Raw genomic sequence first — 19,452 nt, forward strand, 5'->3', positions numbered from 1 at the left:
TAATGTACTTCATCTGAAACAAATTCTTATATTGCACGACTTGTATGTTGCATTTAAATCAATATTAGCAAGAAATTTTGATAAGTATTTTGTCTCGTTTGACACTAAGAAACCCTAGCCTATACACAATCTTAAACAATTCTCATTTAACTAGCTTCCTATCTCACCCAGAAAATATTGCATGCCCCTTATTAACTTTGCATTCTGTAAGATAGTAAAGATATTGGAGTTAGCACTCGCTAGCTAGGTTACAATTTATAATTCTGAGTAGAGGAAACATACAAGGTTAAAATGATGACACCAATAAACAAGTTTCCTCTCAAAATACATATTAGCATTATTAGCTTAAGTTAGCACTAAAAATACATAATTAGTACTTGCCATTTACTGATTCAGTCCTTGTCAAATGCAGTATGACTATGACAGCAATGTTAGTTCAAGTTCTTGTACTTCAAGAGCAAAAGATGAAGCTACTATTTTGGAGAGGCCATTTTGCCATTGTGGAATTCCTTCAAAGTTAAGGATTTCTACCAAACATACTAGTTTTGGCAGACAGTTTTTTAATTGTCCGAATTATAAGATGAAGAAACAATACTCATTTTTTCAATGGGTTGATTTTGAAATAGAACAAAACACTTGTTGCAAAATGACATTGGAGTTAGCTCAAAGAATAAATGACAGGATCAATCAAGAACGTTGGCTGGCTGAAGAAGCAAAGTTTAAAGCTATGAAAAAGAAGTATAAGAGGACATTATTCTTGTTATGGTTCTGTACTGTTGTACTTTTTGCTGTAATTATGTTGAAGTTTGAACGATAAATAGCTCAATGAATGTAATTCTTGAAAATGAGCTTGATGTATATTGGTTGATGGTTGTTGGTTGTGGTCTGTATTTTGGTTAACTTGGAGATGTTTGTCAAACTGGGATGCTGTGAATATTGAATTGAAGTTATGAATATTGAACTGGGAAGTTGTGAATATTGATCAAAACAGGGGGTTCTTGAAAATGAAAAAAAAAAAAAAATCAGTTTCATTGTGTAGGGGAGACATCATGTCTAAGTCGCTTTCGTAAAACCAAAAACAAAGAAAAAGTAATCAATTCTTGGAGACCGATGTGATTAAAAGTAATCAATTCTTGGACACAATCTAGTTTGTTTTCATTGTCTCAAACAAAATAACAAATATTTCTGCAAGCCATCAATAAAGCAACTAGAAGTGTCTACAACTGAGTGGGTCAGCAAGCACAATCATTCTCATCTTGGCTTTCCGAAACTCTGCAATATAATCTAGTAAATTTAATTGGGATGTGTAAATTCATTACCCTTTTGATGTCACTTTTCTCAAAGCAACAAACATAAAAAAGAACTCAATACTCGGATGCACAGATAGGAATACTGGGAAGTTTCACGCCTCAAATATTATTGAACTCCCTTACCAAATTCACATAATAAAAACAGAGCACCTGGACTAAGAAAAAAAAAAAAACTGAGCACAAAAAAACATAGCAACTGGGTTCATATCTAATTACATTATCACAAAAATACACTTGCTACATGGAAGCTTGCTGAATCACAAGTAACAGAATTTCATACATACTACCAAATAATTTGTACCAAATCCATAGAGGTCAAAACCATATATTACCAAGTACACACATAGCTCCAAATACATAGCTCCAAATAGAAAGTACCAAATACATAGCTCCAAATACATACCATCAAATAAATAGATCCAAATACATTGATCCCAAAAATTCAACAGCACCATCACTTTCCATATTGAAGTCTTGTAGCATTAAAAATATCAAATAAGTACACATGGTAATAAACACATAAATTCAACAACACCCAACTAATTCACCAACCTCATGTCACATGTTCTTCAAGATCCACCCTTTGTGAGCCAAGTTCTTCATTTATGTTCCCAAGATTCCTACATGGAAGACAATAAAAACATAAAAATCATTACTTATTAGATTAAAACAAAATCAAAATTTTTAGATAAGTACTATACCCCAACGAAGGGCAATTGTTCTTTGTATGACCCTCAATCTTGCAAATGCTACAACGCCTTTTCTTCACTGCTTGAGTTTCCTTTGGGTTCTTTGCTCTAAAAGATTTCGGTCTTCCTTTCGTTGGCACTCGTTGAAGATCTTGTACAGTTTGTGAAAAATTTGAAATTACTTGTGATCTTAACATAGGAGAATCATTACGTGACATTTCTCCGGCTTCTAAATTTATTTCTCCAACATCTTCCATCAAAAGCAATTCCTTGTGTACCTTCTCTACGACAAGAGAAAGGTGGTTCATTCTAAAACTTGATTGTGAGCCAAGTTCTGCAATATCGTAAAACTGCATCATCAACTTATTTTTTCGCATTACCGGATCTTCTTGTGTCATTACATGCCCCTCAAAAACTGGTATTTCAAGTATTGCTCGACTCTTAGCGTTGATTATCCATCTCTCTACCACATAGTGAGAAGGCAACACATTTAATTTTGATTTTTTTGCAAGGACACATAGGATATGCCTACAAACAATACCAATAAACTCAAACATATGACATGTACATATTGCTTTCGCTTCTCTACTCTCCAAATTCACATAATAAATATGTTTATTTTTGCCATTAGGTGCCACCTCATACATCTTACTTTCACCCTCTTTCTGAACTTTGGTAGTTTTGTATCGTTGGCTATTAAATAACTCATCTTGAAATATTTCGAAAGACTTCCTAGTATACACTTTTGCCGCCTCTTCTTCAATTGTCCAACATGTTTTCAAAACCGCTCTAGTTGACTTCATTCTCACATCCTTCTCTTTCTCCTTAAAATAGTGTGCATCTAAGGCTTTCTCGTATTGATGCACAAAATCACTCACTATCGTGTTTGAACGAACATAATTCTTGAAAAATTTATTCATGCTCTCACTCCTTTGTGTGGTTGACATACCCGCACAAAATGTGGTTCGCAAGTAAGCTGGAACCCACTTCTCCCGTCGATTATACAGATTTTGTAGCCAATCATTACCAACTAGATCATATTTCACCATTATTGAACTCCATTCCTCCTCGAATTCATCACATGTTATTGTCTCGTGAATACAATGACGGAATTCTTTTGAAAATTCAGGAAACTTGTTGTAGACATGTGCCAAATGTTCTGAAATTTTTTGTAAAATATGCCACAAGCACAACCGGTGAGTTGTATTTGGGAGTACCTCTGCAATGGCCATGATCATGGCTTTGTCATCATCAGTAATAATAGTTGAAGGGGCACGCCCAAGCATTGCTTCCTGCCATGTTCTCAATAACCATATATAAGATTCAGCTGTTTCATTAACTAACAATGCACAACCAAACATTATAGTTTAGTGATGATGATTAACTCTTGAAAACTGCACAAATGGTATCTTATAAATATTTGTGAGATACGTCGCATCAAACGTCACAACATCACCAAAATATTGATATGCAGACCTTGATCTTGCATCTGCCCAAAAATAACTTCCTATACACCCGTTTTCATCAACCTGCATGGAGTACACAAATCTAGGTTCATTACACTGTTGATCAAGAAAGTATGCATACAACTTTTGTGCATCTCTTTCCTCAAATAATTTTTTTCTTTTATTTTCCAAATAATTCTCGACATCCTTACTAATACAACCAATGTTAAAATCACCACATGATTCTTTACTCAACACCGACATTATCTTCTTTGTCGGTACTCCGGACTCATTCAAAGTGAGAATGAGTTTTTTTGCACACATGTCACTCTTCTATGCCCACGGAGCAAGCTGGTACTTCTTGGTGTGAGTAGATCATGATTGTGTTCAGGCATAAACTTGCATACTACCCATCTTTCACCATCCTTTTTTATACACATAGTAGCTTTACACCCAATTTTTATTTCAGCATGTTCGAGAGTTTTTTTTTTATTTTTTTTTATTTTAGACTTTCACGCCTAAACCCTTCCCTTGTACAAACATAGTGTACTCCTTGTAATTTTCTGTCCTCTCTCGATAATACCGTATGGTTGGTCCTCATTGCAAAACATTTTCATCTTGCATATGTTTTATAAAATGCTTGTGCATCCTCAACCCCATCAAATTCTTTCCCAACAAATGGTTCAAAATTTCTACTACTGGAAGTGAAATCAAATTGACTCTATCTCCTACATTCACTCCATCTCCATCACCATCTCCCAAATTCACGACGTCTTCCATGTCCAATCCATCTCCCATGCTAATATCACATTGCTCTTCCACAGTTTCATCCTCAAATATTTCATTTACAATGCCTTGTGGACAGTTTCTACTCGTTACTATGTCAACGTCATCACTATCCGAACTCTATCCAAAATCCTTCATCCAACATAAAACAATGTTATATATATTACATATTGAATATTATATGTACAATATTGAATCCAAATAATATTACCAAACATATTTAATACCATGATTTTAACTGTAGGTGCGTCGGTGTTTGAACCGTGGGAAATTGAAGCCAAAACCCTACAACAAAAACAAAGTGACTATTCTTCATCCAAGGTATTGGTGAAAAAAACAATAGCCTGTTTCATAAGATCCTATCAATTTACTAGCAACTTTTCAAGTAATAATAGTGCCTCTAAGTATCATACATTGAAATTATTCATGGTTGATAGGAACCTTTTTAATGATACATACAAGTTTAATATTTAGATAACAAGAAATAGACATTTACAATATAATCGAATAAAACTCATTTTGCAAGATAGGGCACCTGGGCTAATTAATGCGGAAAACTTTTGCAACACTTTACAAGATCTGCACCTTTGCTTTAACAAAAACACCTTTACAGTAGTAGCTTGTTTGCAAGACACTTTACAAGATCAAATCCCTTTTATGTGGAACACTTTTTCAAGTCATTACCCATCATGACCCATGGGATTCCTACTGTAAATCTAGTGAATCTAATATTCACGCATAAACAAGCTTGAAAGAAGACAAAATAACACCAACTGAAAAATGATAGAAGCACGCGAGAATAGTAAAAACAGAAACCTTGATGAACTTGGGATAAACTGATTTTTCTGCATTGCTTGCTTCCGATTGAGCTTCAGATTTAATGTTAGGGTTTCAGAGAGAGAGAGAGGTATCCAGTTTCAGCTCAACACGAAAGCAACGAAGATGAGTCGGTTTATTCCCTACATCGCACAGTACAGACTTTAAAATGTACCTCTTACGTGGCAAACTGTGATTGGCCTCCGTTATTCTCTATTTATAAGATCCTCCGATCCAAAGCGTTTCTGAAAATTATATTAACGAATTATATTTTAATAATAATTTTATTTTATAATAATTTTATTTTATAATATTTTTATTCAATTTTTTTTTATTATTCTTCAAAATCTAATAAAACATTAATTTAAATTATCTTAATACTATCTACAAATCTAACTTGTCCAGAATTTGTAATTAGGGTCTCGATGGGATTCGTACGATTGTCGAAGGTCTCGTGTCACTGTGTGGCCGGATGAATATCCGAGGAAGTACTTACTTGCAACTCCAGGGTCTACGTGTCCCTTTCTGTCTACGTGGCCGGATTAATCTTAATCTTTCAATTCAGCTCATGCGTGGTTGCAGTGCTCAGATTCAACCAAAGCCGAGGCCCGAAAGTATAGATAGCTAGCTAGGAGATACCATTTTTCCTGTAATCGTATATAATCATATACTTATTATTCTTTTATTTCTATTTTATTATTTATAGTATATTTATTTTTTTATTATTTTGTTTTAAGTATTTTTTTAATATTTTTAGTCATTAAAAAAAATTTTAAAAATATATAATTTTAGTGATAGTTACTTACTTAATCATTAAGTAAAAGAAAATTTTAAAAAAATCAAAAAATTAAAAAAAATAATAAAATAATAGTAAGGCTATCATTATTCATATCTATAATTTTTTTACAATTTATTTTATATTTAATTAATACAAATATGTCACTTTATTATAAATAAATTTTAATTTTATAAAATTATCTTTAATTTATTATAAAGTTATAAAAAACGGTAAAAGAGTGCTAGATCAATCAATTTTCCTTTTTTTTTTTTTTGAAAAAAGTATTTAGAGCTCTAGGATTTTTCTAAATTATATGGTGCAGATCATTAGAGGACTGAAAAGGACGTATACGTACATAATTTTAGGACAGAAAATGTTCATATGAATCTTTAATGTGTTCATTAAATATGCTCACTAATATATTTTTATTTTTTATTTTTTTATAATAATTAAAGAAGTAATTATTAATAAATTTATTTTTGTAATTTTTTATTTTTCCTACTTAATAGTCAAGAATGTTTAAAAAATCATTTATCCTTGACTTGCGTGCATATTCAGTGTGCACCCTAGCATTATCTTTTTATGTAAAGTTCAAGATTAGTTGTATCTTATAAACAATACATCCTGCATAATTAAGGTTGTATTTGGCTATCAAAATCAATTCAATTTATCTTAAATTAATTATTGATAAAATTTATTATTATTTTTATGAATAGTTAAACTTATCTCTACTTAATTATTTCATATATTTAAATATATATTTTAATTTATTTACGTTTAAATTTATCTCAATAAAATTTATAAAATATTATTATTTACTTATCAATTTTGATCAATTGAGATCGCCTCGACATCAAAATACAGTCTAAATTGACCCACTTCTATTGAATTTCGGGACAAAAACCAATGCACCATTGAATTTTTGGGGAGGGGGGGAATCTTAGATCACGGGAATTGCCCAGTACTTGAATCCTGGTAAAATGTTGGGCCACTTTGATCGTTCCTCATTTTAATTGTTTTTAGCAATGAGAATGTTAAAAACACGGCAGCCGCGAGATATGTTGAGTACTACGATTATCATTGATTAATAATGTGGAGTCTACGTGCTATATTCATGACTTTCGGCACAAAATGTTTGGTACATATATATACGGGATCGTTTCCATATCATTGTCGGCCATTGAATTCCATCAGATCACATCATCTCATCCAACAGAAATGATGAGTTATGAGAGAGCGATCATTGATTGTACACATTTTGTTGTGTATGATGTACTCTAACGTATCTTTCCAATATTTTTTTTTTTTATGATTTTCCTTCGTTTGTGAGGTCAGTGGTCACCGTAATCCTTGGAATTCTGCTCAATAAGATAAACTTTTGTATAAATGAAGACCCAGCAGTGCGTAATAGGAGACAAAAAATATATATATATTTATTTTATTTTTATTTTTATTTTTTTAAAACATAAAAAGTCTTTATTTTCGGAATGGAGAGAGCGACCAAAAATCTAAAGAAATCCATTTCACATAGACCATAAACCAGGTCAATCGGTGCTGACATTTGGTAGGCTATATAGGATTGTTTGAAGTCAATAATGGCTTGTGGGAGAACATCCGTCATTGTCGAATACTGTAATAAACCAAAAATTCGAAAAATTGGAATCCGAAAAAGATCGAATGAATTAATCGAAGAATTCAGTAAATTAAATTAAGCGACTCATTATAATTTTAAATCGATTATTTTTATATTGCTAAAAATATATTAAAAATTATATATAATGTAACTCAAATATTTAATATCATTTATAAAAAAGTAAACAATATCAATTTATCTACTAATTTTAATAAAAATATAATATGAATATAAATAGTTTTAATCAATATGTAATCTATCTATTCAACTTCAATTGTCGACATTTTTTTTCTCATATACAAAGAAGATAAACATCATTAAGTTATAAGCACATGACAAATGTAGTATTTAATGTACAACCATAAATTTAATATAAAATACTCATTCATTTCTTAATTTCTTTGTTTAACTAGAGAAAATAAAAAACTATGTACTTTATCTTTTAATTATTTTGCAATTCTTATTGAATACAATGATAAAAAAAAATGGTAATATATGTTTTGTTTTATCATATTTTTGTACAAGAAATTAAAAATATATATATATTATTTATTAGACAACTTAAAAATAAATATAGTTTTGAATACGTTCAAATTGGTCAAAATTTGGCACAAATTGGCCTAAATTGATCGGTCAAAATAATTCAATGAATGATTCAAAAAGTTGACTAAAATCGATTTAATTTCTAATCAATTCAATTTGAATCAACTAAATCTGTTAATAATATAATACAAATAATTAAATTTATATATTTTCATCCGTTTAAGCTTTTAAAATAAATAGTAATTTTATATTATATCAAGTCAAGGTCTGAATTCGAAGTCTAATTCTACATTTCCTCGTTTAATTATATATTTTACGCGTTCTCATGCGGGGATGTGAAGTGTCGATGCGAAGGAATTCCATATGAGTTTGTTGAGCGCCCCTTGTAACACTCTTAGATATGTATGGTTGGTAGACTTGGGGCCCCAACATTGAACTCTTTTCATAATAAAATATACTAATTAATAACCACAGAAAAGTGCCACATTGAGTAGCTCCAAAACAAGATTGAAAAGTAAATTGGAAATTTAACTGATCAAAACATATATATTCAATTTGACACTTTTCTATGTCTCTTGCAAGAGTTCAAAGTCTGAAATGCTGCAGCGCAGAAGTTCCATCAAGGCCCTTGTTCTTGTAGTGGGTAGAATACTCTCTAATCGTAGTTTCTTTATATTTTGGAGGATTGTCTTCTGATAATAACTCCTTGATGGGCCCGTAAACTTTTGAGGTCGGCCGAAGACCTGTGCAAAAAAAGCTTGCCACAGACACTCTCGAACTTGACCGGCTTGTCAATACTCTGTGTTCAACGCTCTTAAACCTGTCGTTTGTTATAAGCTGGAAAGACCAGAGGAACAAGAAAAAAGAGTTACAAATTAGCAGCTACAGAAAATGAAGGCAAGTCTTGATTTTGAAGCATGCATCCAAATTGAGAAATACCAATAAATTTAGCTAAAATGCATTTAAAAATATGATGAATTGGGTGAAGACTTGCCTGTAGAAGATCTCCAATGTTGATAACAAGAGCCCCAGGCACGGAGGGGATGTGGATCCACTTGTCCTGGTGAAGAACTTGGAGGCCACCTATATGGTCTTGCAGAAGCACGGTAATAAAGGAATTGTCGGCGTGCTGGGTTGCGCCCAATGTCAACTCTGGCTGTGGGCAAGCCGGATAGTAATGGCAAAGAATCATGAGCCCCTCAGCGCAATCTATGCCATTTAGGTGCTCTGAGTTTAGCCCAAGAGCCTCCGACAATAGGTCGAACAATAAAATCCCCAACTTCATCACTTGCTTCGAGTACTCTTCTAGTATATCTCTACAGCACGTATATATACATGTGTGTGTGAGGGTGATATAGGTTATTCTTCGGTCTCTATGTTAGACGTAAAATTGCATGAAAGTATTTATTAAAAATGAAATGTAATTTATTAAAAGAAAAAGAGTGCTTCACAATTCAACTTTTTAGGAGAACATCATACACAATACTCTCAAAATATCACCCAATTTAACATCACCCTCAAATATCTCATTCAAAGATATGAATAAATTGTTCCGTGGCTTGCAAAAGAATAAGGGTTCAATTCAAATCAATTCAACTCATTCCATTTGAATCAATCAAAAATCGAATTGATTTTAGTGAAGTGTCAGCCTCATTTTAAATAGTAAAAATATTTCATCCCATCTCGTCATTATAATTTTTTTAAATTTTTACACAAAATTCAATTTTCTTAAATTTCAAAACAATAATAATATTTAAAAATAATATTTTAATAATATTTTATTCAACTTTTATTTAAAACTATCTCTTCTCATTGTCCAAACCATTTGACCCGCTTGCAAATTCAGTTCAATTGACCAATTCCAGTCGATTTCAAACATCTCGTTTAAAAATGATGGCAATCAATTCTAAAAACTTAACTCAAAAAAATGATTGCCGCAATCACTCCTAAACAATAATCCAAAAATACCAAAATAGATGGTCAATCGAGATTGAAAGTCGTTGTTAAAATATAGCAATAATAATCCAGAAAAGATTACAAATTGCAGAGGACGTACACGTGAGTACATACCTGCATGGAGCTGGAAGATCTTCTGACTTGGGGGGTTTGGGAGCCATAGAACACATAAATGTATCCCTCCAATTAGCAGTGGGCGCATGGTAGAGATCGAAGTTAGCGTTGTACACAACCGGTCTCATGGGATCACGGGTATAGAACTCTTTCTTAATCTCTGTATCTTGCTCGTAAAATCTACGTACCCCTTCCTTCATCTCCTCCAGAACATCCACAGGGACCCCATGATTCACCACCTGAAAGAAACCCCACGTCTCTGATGCATCACGAACCGCTTCCACAACCTCCTTTCGTTTTGTTACATATTTCTCGATGCCTTCGAGGTCTATGACAGGAATGGTGCTCAACTCGGTTTCATCAGAAACGTCAGGTACTGAGTTTATCTTGCCGAAGCAATCCGGTGGTAAATAAAATATACGAGGGATCTCAATAACCCCAGCATCTACTAGTCCTTTGACACCACCCTTCGTGTCATCAAACGCCTTCAACTCGCTTGCTCGATCATAGTCTGCAACTTCGTCTCTCACCATTTTCCTCCTCTTTTAAGCTTGGTAACCGTTGAAGTTCCAGAGAACGGATCTTATATGTACTATATAAATTAGGACCAGAAGAATCTGATGATATGAGATAGATAGAGAAGAGGTTTTATTTTTTATTTAAAAAGAGATGATCAGGGTGACCAGAATTTTTAAGAAATCAATTATTCTTTAAATACCACCAAAAACTTAAAAACAGAAGTGGTAAGGATGACCAATACACAACTAATATACAATCACATTATACAATATTAATTTTTTTTTAAGAAAAAAAATTGAATTAAGAACATATTATTTTATTATAAAGGTGTAAAATAGTTGTACACTAATAATCCTGATCTTAACTGTACAAAACCTCGTCCAATCATATTTTTAGATTTCTGTTTAAATCCAAAAATAGACAAAATCTTACAAAAATATCTTACGTACCCCAAAACCAGCGTGTCAATTGGATTAGAATTTATTTTGGAGATTTAGAAAATCCAACTAAATCTTGCCCATATTCTTAAATTACCGAGAGGACTGAGGAGGATCATGTGTGCCCAATATGCGAAATTGACATCACATTACCTTGGGGTTCAATGGCCATCCACAGTCCAGGCCTCAAATTATACATTCCTTTAAATTCAACTGGATAAAATTCAAATCTCAAGCCACTAATGCCGGCAGATCTGCATCTCCAACATTGCACTGCAATCAAATTTACAGCCTAAAATGGCGCAAAGGAGAATCAATGCGATCTGTAGCGAGGTAGTCAACAAAGTCCTTCACTGTAGTTTCCCTATACAGCGGTGGATTATCTTCCGATAAGAGCTCTTTGATAGGTCCATACAGCTTCGAGGATGGCTGTAAACTTGTGCTGAAAAAGCATGCCACCGACACTCTAGGGCCTTCATTGCTCGCCAGTACTCTGTGTACTACACTTTTAAACTTGTCGTTTGATATAAGCTGAACATTCCAATACAAGAAAAGAAAAGCATTAGCTAGGATCGATAAAGATTGAAAAACAACAAGTAGAAGAGAGGCTCCTTTAATTGCTTCTTAGAAGTTGGGAGTAAAATTGAGAAAGCAGATCCATAGACTTGCCTGCAAAAGATCTCCAATGTTTACAACTAGGGCTCCAGGCACAGGGTGAACATCAACCCACTGATTGTTATGAAGAACTTGGAGGCCTCCAATATGGTCTTGTAAAAGCACTGTGAGGAAGTCATTATCAGAGTGCTTGCTTGTGCCCAAGGTTAGTTCTGGCTGGGGGCAAGCTGGATAGTAATGACAAATGACTGCCAGACCTTCAGCGCAGTCCATCTCATTGAGATGGTTTGGGTTCAGGCCCAAAGCTTCGGACAATAACTCAAACAAAGAAAAGCCTAATTTCATTACTTGCTTCGAGTACTCCATCAAAACACCTCTGCAATTCCATCAATGAATCATACAGAATAAACTATAATGCCTCGTATATAATATGTTAACAGAGTACTGTACAAGTCTCCTTTGTTTTCTCTTGGGAAAAGAAGTGGAGGGAAGGAGTGAGAGAGGCACGTGAGACGGTTATACTGGTTGCGAGGGAATCAGGAGGTGGTGTCCAGGCCGTTGTTGGGAAGGTTTTGGAGGGGTACAGCGGTTAGGGGACAGTAAAAAAGGGCTGCTTGCGGTGGAAAGGGTGGAAGTTTTTTGGCAGTGGAATGAGCATCTTGGAGAGGAAAGCAATGGAGGACCTAGCAGAAAAATGGAAGGAAATTAGATTGTTAAATGAGGAGAAAACAACCGTAGAGATCGATGATGAAATGCTGAGGGAGCTGTTAATGAAGGAGCAAAGAACCCTACTGGGAAAATTCTGTTCGCAAAGACTAATAAGCAAGGAAGTACTGGAAACCACTCTAGCAAAGTTGTGGAAGATCAGCAGGAGAGCTCAGTTCACTGAGGTTAGTCCAAATGTGTTTGCCATAGTGTTTAATAATGTTGCTGATAAAATGAGGGTGTGGGCGGGAAGACCTTGGTTATTTGATAACCAACTATTGCTTTTGAAAGATTATGTTAGGGATACACCATTAAAACAAGTGGATTTTAACTTAGAAAGTTTCTGGGTGAGATTCCACAATATGCCTTTATCATGTATGACGGAAAAGCGAGGAGAACAAATAGGAAGTACAGTGGGAAGTGTGGAGAAGGTGGATGTACAAGAAGATGGGAGTGGGTGGGGATGCCATCTGAGAGTCCAAATACACATGAACATCACTCAACCGATGGCTAGAGGCAGACCATTGATAGTGAAAGGACATAAAGTTTGGGTTCCATTCAGCTATGAGAAAATGCCTAGGATCTGTTTCACTTGTGGATGTACTGAACATGAGAAGGGAGGTTGCAAAGGAGGATGGGAGGTAGTAGGACAGGAAAATCAATACAGGCAATGGTTAAGGGCAGTGCAGGCACAAAGAAATAGAGGGTTCAGTAATATGAATAAAAGAGAGGATGAAGGAAGTTGGTGGAGGAAGGAGAAGGAAATTGAGGAAGAAATTGAGGAAGAGGGTAGTAAGGGAAGGGGAGAATCTGAGGATGGTAAGTGGGAGAGTGGGAAAAGGCAGGGTAGTAAGGAAGGAGAGAAAGAAAGATCTATGGTGAGGGAGGTGAGCAGGGGTCTGAGTGAAACGAGCCAAAATGTTGAGAAGGCGTTGGTTGCTATAGAAGGACCAAATGAAGAGAGTATCAGCTTGTTGCAGGAGGTCTCTGTCCAGTATGCTAAGGGGGATGAAACTCTAGCAAACTTAATTGAGGCAGAAGTAAATATGGGTGAGGGGAGACAAGAAAAAAAGAAAGGGGTATGGAAGAGGAGGGCAAGGGCAAAAATTAAACCAGTAGGGGCTGGTATGGCAGAGAAAACACAAAAAAAGAGAGGGGTGGGAGAGGTGGAAGATATGATGGGGGATAGGAGTTACAAGAAAGGGAAAGGTGAAGTAGAAGGGGAAGTTACCAAGGTAATGGCAGAGGCTGAGTGTTAACCCCGCCAATCATTATGAAACTGTTAAGTTGGAATTGTCGAGGGTTGGGGAACCCTCGGACAGTTCAAGATCTCTACTCTATGGCAAAGAAGAATAAACCCGAAATAGTTTTCATTATAGAAACTAAGATCAGAAAATAGAAAAGCAAAAGAATAAGGAGAAGGTTGGCATGTGAAGGATGTTTTGTTGTGGAAGCTGTTGGGAAAGGGGGAGGACTAATGCTATTATGGGATTCAAATGTTGAATTAGAAATTGCAAATTTCTCACAAAGACACATAAATGCTTGGTTGGGAGGTGATGGTGGGACTAGATGGCTCCTGACCTGTTTTATGGTCCACCTGAAATAGTTAGAAGAAAAGAGGCTTGGTTAATGTTAAAAACCATGAAACCAAAAGGGAATGAGGGGTGGCTTATAGTTGGAGATTTCAATGAGATTCTAACTAATGATGAGAAATGGGGTGAGAAGGCTAGACCCAAGAGCCAAATGGAATTGTTTAGAGAAGTAATGAGTGTGGGAAACCTTAATGATTTGGGCTGGAAGGGGGACAAGTACACATGGAGCAATTCTCATACTGATAAAATTTTTACAAAGGAAATGTTAGATAGGGCAGTAGCAAACCCTTAATGAAGGGATCTATTCTCTGAGGTATGGGTGGAGGTAATGGTGGCAAGAACCTCTGATCACAAGCCTATTTTAGTACATCTAAACAAACAGAATTATGGGAATAAGCCACTTTTAAAACAGAAGAGAATGAGCTTTAAATATGAGGCCAACTAGGCTCTAGATAAGGATTGTGGAGGGGTTCTGACTGACGTTTAGAGGAGGAATGAGAGGGAGCTTAAGAGCATTATAGACCTACTAAATCAGAGTAGAAGAGTCCTGCAAAGATGGAGCAAGAATATGAGACAGAGGGAGAGGAAATATATGGAAGAAAAGACGAAACAATTAAAAGTTTTACAAGCTAAAGAATGCAGCAGTAATGTGGAGGAACTTAGGAAGGTAACCTCATATATGAATGTACTGCTAGAAAAAGAAAATCTCAGGTGGAAGCAACGCGCTAAAAGAAATTGGTATAAGCATGGGGATAGAAATATTAAGTATTTCCCTGCGTGTGCTAATCAAATAAGGAAAAGAAATTGAATAAAAGAAGTGGAGGATGAGAATTGCAGAATGGTTAATGGACACAAGGAGGTGGAGGCAGTTTTCAAAAGATACTTTGGGAATTTATTTCAATCTTCACAGCCAGAGTAGATGAGATAGACAAGTGCTTACTAGGCATGAATTGCAGAGACACAACTGAGATGAATGATAGGCTGACAAAGGAATTTACAGAAGCAGAAGTGGCAGAAGCAGTGAAGCAAATGGCCCATTTAAAGGCCCCAGGACCAGATGGTCTTGGGCCTTATTTTTACCAGAACCATTGGGGCATTGTGTCACAAGAAGTGAGCAGAGCTGCGCTGGAAGTCCTAAATGGTAACTCTATAGACCCAAAACTCAATTATACCTACATTGTACTGATCCCAAAAACAAACTCGCCCAGGAAAGTAATCGAGTATAGGCCTATAAGTTTATGCAACGTCATGTGCAAAATTGTCTCTAAAGTCATTACCAATAGATTTAAGCATGTTTTAGCTGAGATAATATCACCTACTCAAAGTACCTTCTTGCCTGGAAGATTAATTAATGATAACATTATGGTGGCATTTGAGTTGTTGCACTCTATCAGGAAGAGGAAGGAGGGGAAAGTGGGGAGTATAGCTCTAAAATTAGACATGTCTAAGGCCTATGATCGAGTGAAATGGAGTTTCTTGGAGGTAGTGATGATAAAATTGGGATTCTGTGCAAAATAGGTGGAGTTAGTGATGAAATTTGTTAAAACTGTTTCTTATTCAGTATTAATAAATGGGATGTCTGGTTGCAAATTTTGGCCTCAAGGGGGATTGAGACAAGGTGACCCCCTATCACTAGATTTTTTCCTTGTTTGTGCTGAAAGTTTAAGTAGCCTACTTGACTATTATGAGAAAAGGGCTTTTACCAAAAGGGTCCAAGTTGCTAGAAAGGGAACTAGCATAAATCATCTGTTCTTTGCGGATGATTGTATCTTATTTGGAAGAGCAAACATTGAGGAATGGAGGAAGATTCAAGAAGTTTTGCAGCTTTATGAGAGAGCATCGGGGCAATTCCTCAATAAAGAAAAAACATCCGTGTTTTTCAGTAGAAACACCAAGTATGCAGATAAGCAGGCTATTCAAGAAGCTAGTCAATCTTTTGTGTGTGGAACATATGAGAAGTACTTAGGCCTTCCTACTATGGTAGAGAGGTCAAAGTTTAATACTTTTAGAAGCATAAAAGAGAGGATTTAGAAGAAAATGCTCAATTGGAAGAACACTTTCTTATCTCAAGCTGGGAAAGAAGTGTTAATCAAGGATGTTCTCCAAGGCATCCCTACCTACACTATGGGAGTGTTCAAATTACCCAACAGATTATGCAAGGAGATTAATGTGATGTTTTCAAAATTATGGTAGGGGAAGCAGAAGGAAGGGAAGGGAATAGTTTGGAGGAAGTGGGAAGGTTTGAGTATGCAGAAAGGGAATGGAGGAATCGTGTTCAGAGACATAGAGAGCTTTAATACAGCCCTTCTGGCTAAACAAGGATGGAGATTGATCAAATATCCATCCTCATTGGCAGCAGTGTTGTATAGAGAAAAATATTTCAGGAATAGAAGTTTCTTGGAGGCAAAACTAGGAGCTCAGCCATCATTAGCGTGGAGGAGTATTTGGTACGCTAGAAATCTATTGAAAGAAGGTTTGAGATGGAGAGTGGAGGATGGAAAGGAAATTAAACTCTGGGGGTCAAAATGGATACCTAAACCAATATCTTATGATGTCCAATCCCAGTAAACCAGATGATGAAAGACTCTAAAGTAGAAGAACTTATTAATACTCAGGAAGAGGAGTGGGATGAAGTAAAAGTTCGAACTCTTTTTACAGAAGATGAAGCTGAGTTAATTCTAAGTATCCCTCTAAGCAGAGGCAACATGAAGGATAAGTTGATATGGGGTCCCTCCAAAAAATGTGTTTTTTCTGTTCGTAGTGCTTATTTCCTGGACTTAGAGATAAAAGAGAGAAATAAAGGTGAAGGATCTCTTGAGAAGAAAGCAGATGAAAGGTGGAGGAGCATATGGGACCTTGAGGTACCTAATGCTACAAAACTGTTTCTTTGGAAAGCTGCCAGTAACCTGTTGCCAACAAAAGAAAACCTACATAAAAGAAAGGTGACAGAGGATATGGGGTGTCCTATTTGTGAAACAAAAGTGAAGTCCATAATGCATGTGCTGTGGGAGTGCCCTGCAGCAAATGATATATAGGGGAATGATGAAAGTGGTGTTACGAAATGGGATAGATCTGAGAAGGACTTCATGAGCATGTGGGGAAAGCTTAAGAACAGAATTCCAAAGAACTAACTGAAGGAAGTTGTTGTGTTGTTCAAAAAGGTCTGGCTTAGAAGAAATGATTGGCTCTTTGAGGAAAGGAAAGCCTGCCCAAGGAGAGAGATAATTTTCACAAGGGCAGCTTTACAAGAGTTCAAAGATTTACAGGTTACTAATTCTAAACAGGTAGCAATTCAATCTGATCTGACAGAAAGCTTGAAATGGGAAAAACCAGCAAAAGACTATGTTAAGGTGAATTGGGATGCATGTATGGATATCAAACAGCACAGAATGGGTATAGGGATCATGATTCGAGATGAACATGGGGAGGCTTTGGTTGCAGTGTGTGACAAGAGATAAAACGTGATGGATGCAGCTGTGGTAGAATGTTTAGCACTAAGGAAGGCAGTGGATCTTTGCACAGATTTAAACATTCGGAAAGCAATCTTTGAAGGTGATGCAAAAGTAGTGGTGAAGGCTGTGCAGGAAGCTGAAGAAGACCTACCATCTTTCAGTCCTATTGTTGAGGACATTAGACTTCATTTTAAGAATAAATATGAGTGGAGTATACATTTTGTAACTAGGAAAAAGAATACAGTAGCACATACTTTAGCAAAAAAAGCTCTAACTATAGATGAAGAAATTGTATGAATTGATGATGTCCCAGTTTGTATAGAAGGATGTTTGAAGAGTGACAAAGATGTAAGAAGAGAAGATTAATGAAAAGTACAAGGAATTATTTCCAAAAAAAAAACAGAGTACTGTACAGGCCTAGATTTTTGGACTTTGGAAAGATATATATATATATATATATATAGGTTCAAGTCATCGCGTACCTGCACGCCTCAGGCAATTCTTCAGGCATGAGAGGATTAGGAGCCATAAAGCAGTAAAAAGTATCCCTCCAATTAGCCGCAGACGAATGATACAAATCAAAATTGCTATTATACACCAAGCTTCTCGTGATGTCGCGTGTGTATAATCTTTTCTTTACCTCGTTGTCTTGCTCGTAGAACCTGCGTACCCCATTCTTCATTTCCTCCATGATGCTATCAGGGATACCATGATTGATCACCTGAAAGAAACCGCATGCCTCCGACGCATCTCCAACTTTGTCGATAATCTCTTTACGTTGGATTGGATCTGTATCGAACCCTTTGAGGTCTATGACTGGAATATTGAGTTGGGGCTTGTTGGGATCGGTAGGATTGTCCAAGTCCTCGGGTGGTCGGATGAATATCCGAGGAACTTTTGTAACTCCAGAGTCTACGAGTCCCTTAACCCCGGCCTTGGACTCGTCGAAAGCTTTCAGTTCAGTTGCGCGGTCGTAGTCAGATTCAACTGAGGCCGAAACTTCAGATGTGTTGGTGACCACCATTTTTCCTTTTTGTTTAATTAGCTGCTAGAGCTCTTGAATTTCTTTTAGGTAGCAAAGTATATGGTGCCGATTATATATGAGTGGAAAGAGCATCATTTTTCTGGTAAGGTTAGCTGTATCTTAGACGGGACAAGCAACATAAAATAAATCAGCCCATTTCTATTGACTTTCGGGACAGAATCCAATGCACCGGGAGCCGAATATTAGATCGTGGAATTCCACTTCATTGTATGTGTCATTGGACCAACTCTATTGACTCTGCATTATTGCACACTACTTAAATCTCGATGGAACTCTTATACCGCTCGATCGTTTCTTATTTTTAATATTTTTTTGGTAAGGGAAATGTTAAAAGCACGAGAAGTATGTGCAAGGGTCGTATAATATTTTTAAAAATAAATAAATAAATATAAGATTTATATAAAAAGTTAATTTTTTAATAATAAATCTTACTTTTTAAAAAAATATATATAACAGTTATACCATCCATAATTATATTTAACATTATTACACTGTAACGGCTACCTTAATTATCAATAATTCCGTCCTATTGATTTATGTCAAGGATTGGAGGCTGCAAGCTGACAAGGAAAAGATATAAATAAGAGGAAAAGCAGCTAGAAAAGGTTGGGACTTGGGAGAGAGAGCAAGGGGAGACACTTATATTCAAGGAAGAGGGGCTCTACAGCCACACGGGGATTTTAACAGTATAAAAATAAAAAAATAAAAAAAATACCTTTTTTATTTATTTTTTAATATTTCTAAATATTTTAAAAAAAATTTACAATATCATTAAAAAAATATTTTCTTAATTACTAATTAAAAAAAATGTTACAATGTCGAAATCTCTCGTGTGTGGTTCTAGCATTTGCCTTGAGGAAATGCAAGAGATAGAAGCAAAGGAGAATTTACTTTCAGACAACAGGGACCTCAACTTTAACTTCCCCAACTTCTCGTCCTCTATTTACCACGGTAAAAGAAAGCCCCATGAGGCAATGAAAATTCCCGCTTCTAGGCAAAGGAGACTTCACTTTCCAG

The 19,452-nt window shown here is 35.6% G+C and overlaps 1 protein-coding gene across 3 annotated transcripts; it reads right to left on the reverse strand.

Annotated features, from left to right (window-relative positions):
- Positions 1-8,473: 8,473 nt before the first annotated feature.
- Positions 8,474-18,528, reverse strand: LOC122277203 (1-aminocyclopropane-1-carboxylate oxidase homolog 1-like). 3 transcript variants are annotated; one of them, XM_043087134.1, is made up of 3 exons: positions 10,071-11,316; positions 8,995-9,316; positions 8,474-8,837 (listed from the first exon to the last, which is right to left on the reverse strand). In XM_043087134.1, exons 1-3 carry the CDS (start codon positions 10,601-10,603, stop codon positions 8,586-8,588), a joined length of 1,107 nt encoding a protein of 368 aa, XP_042943068.1. In that variant the 5' UTR covers positions 10,604-11,316; the 3' UTR covers positions 8,474-8,585. The 3 variants fall into 3 exon arrangements, with proteins under 3 accessions (XP_042943068.1, XP_042943076.1, XP_042943061.1); XM_043087142.1 differs by lacking the exons at positions 8,995-9,316; positions 10,071-11,316 and adding exons at positions 11,696-12,017; positions 17,873-18,528 and having other exon boundaries at positions 8,542-8,837; XM_043087127.1 differs by lacking the exons at positions 8,474-8,837; positions 8,995-9,316 and adding exons at positions 11,696-12,017; positions 17,873-18,519 and having other exon boundaries at positions 11,036-11,557.
- Between the last annotated feature and the right edge of the window lie 924 nt (positions 18,529-19,452).

Source organism: Carya illinoinensis, chromosome 1 (genome assembly GCF_018687715.1).
Source record: "Carya illinoinensis cultivar Pawnee chromosome 1, C.illinoinensisPawnee_v1, whole genome shotgun sequence".
Lineage (NCBI taxonomy): Eukaryota > Viridiplantae > Streptophyta > Magnoliopsida > Fagales > Juglandaceae > Carya > Carya illinoinensis.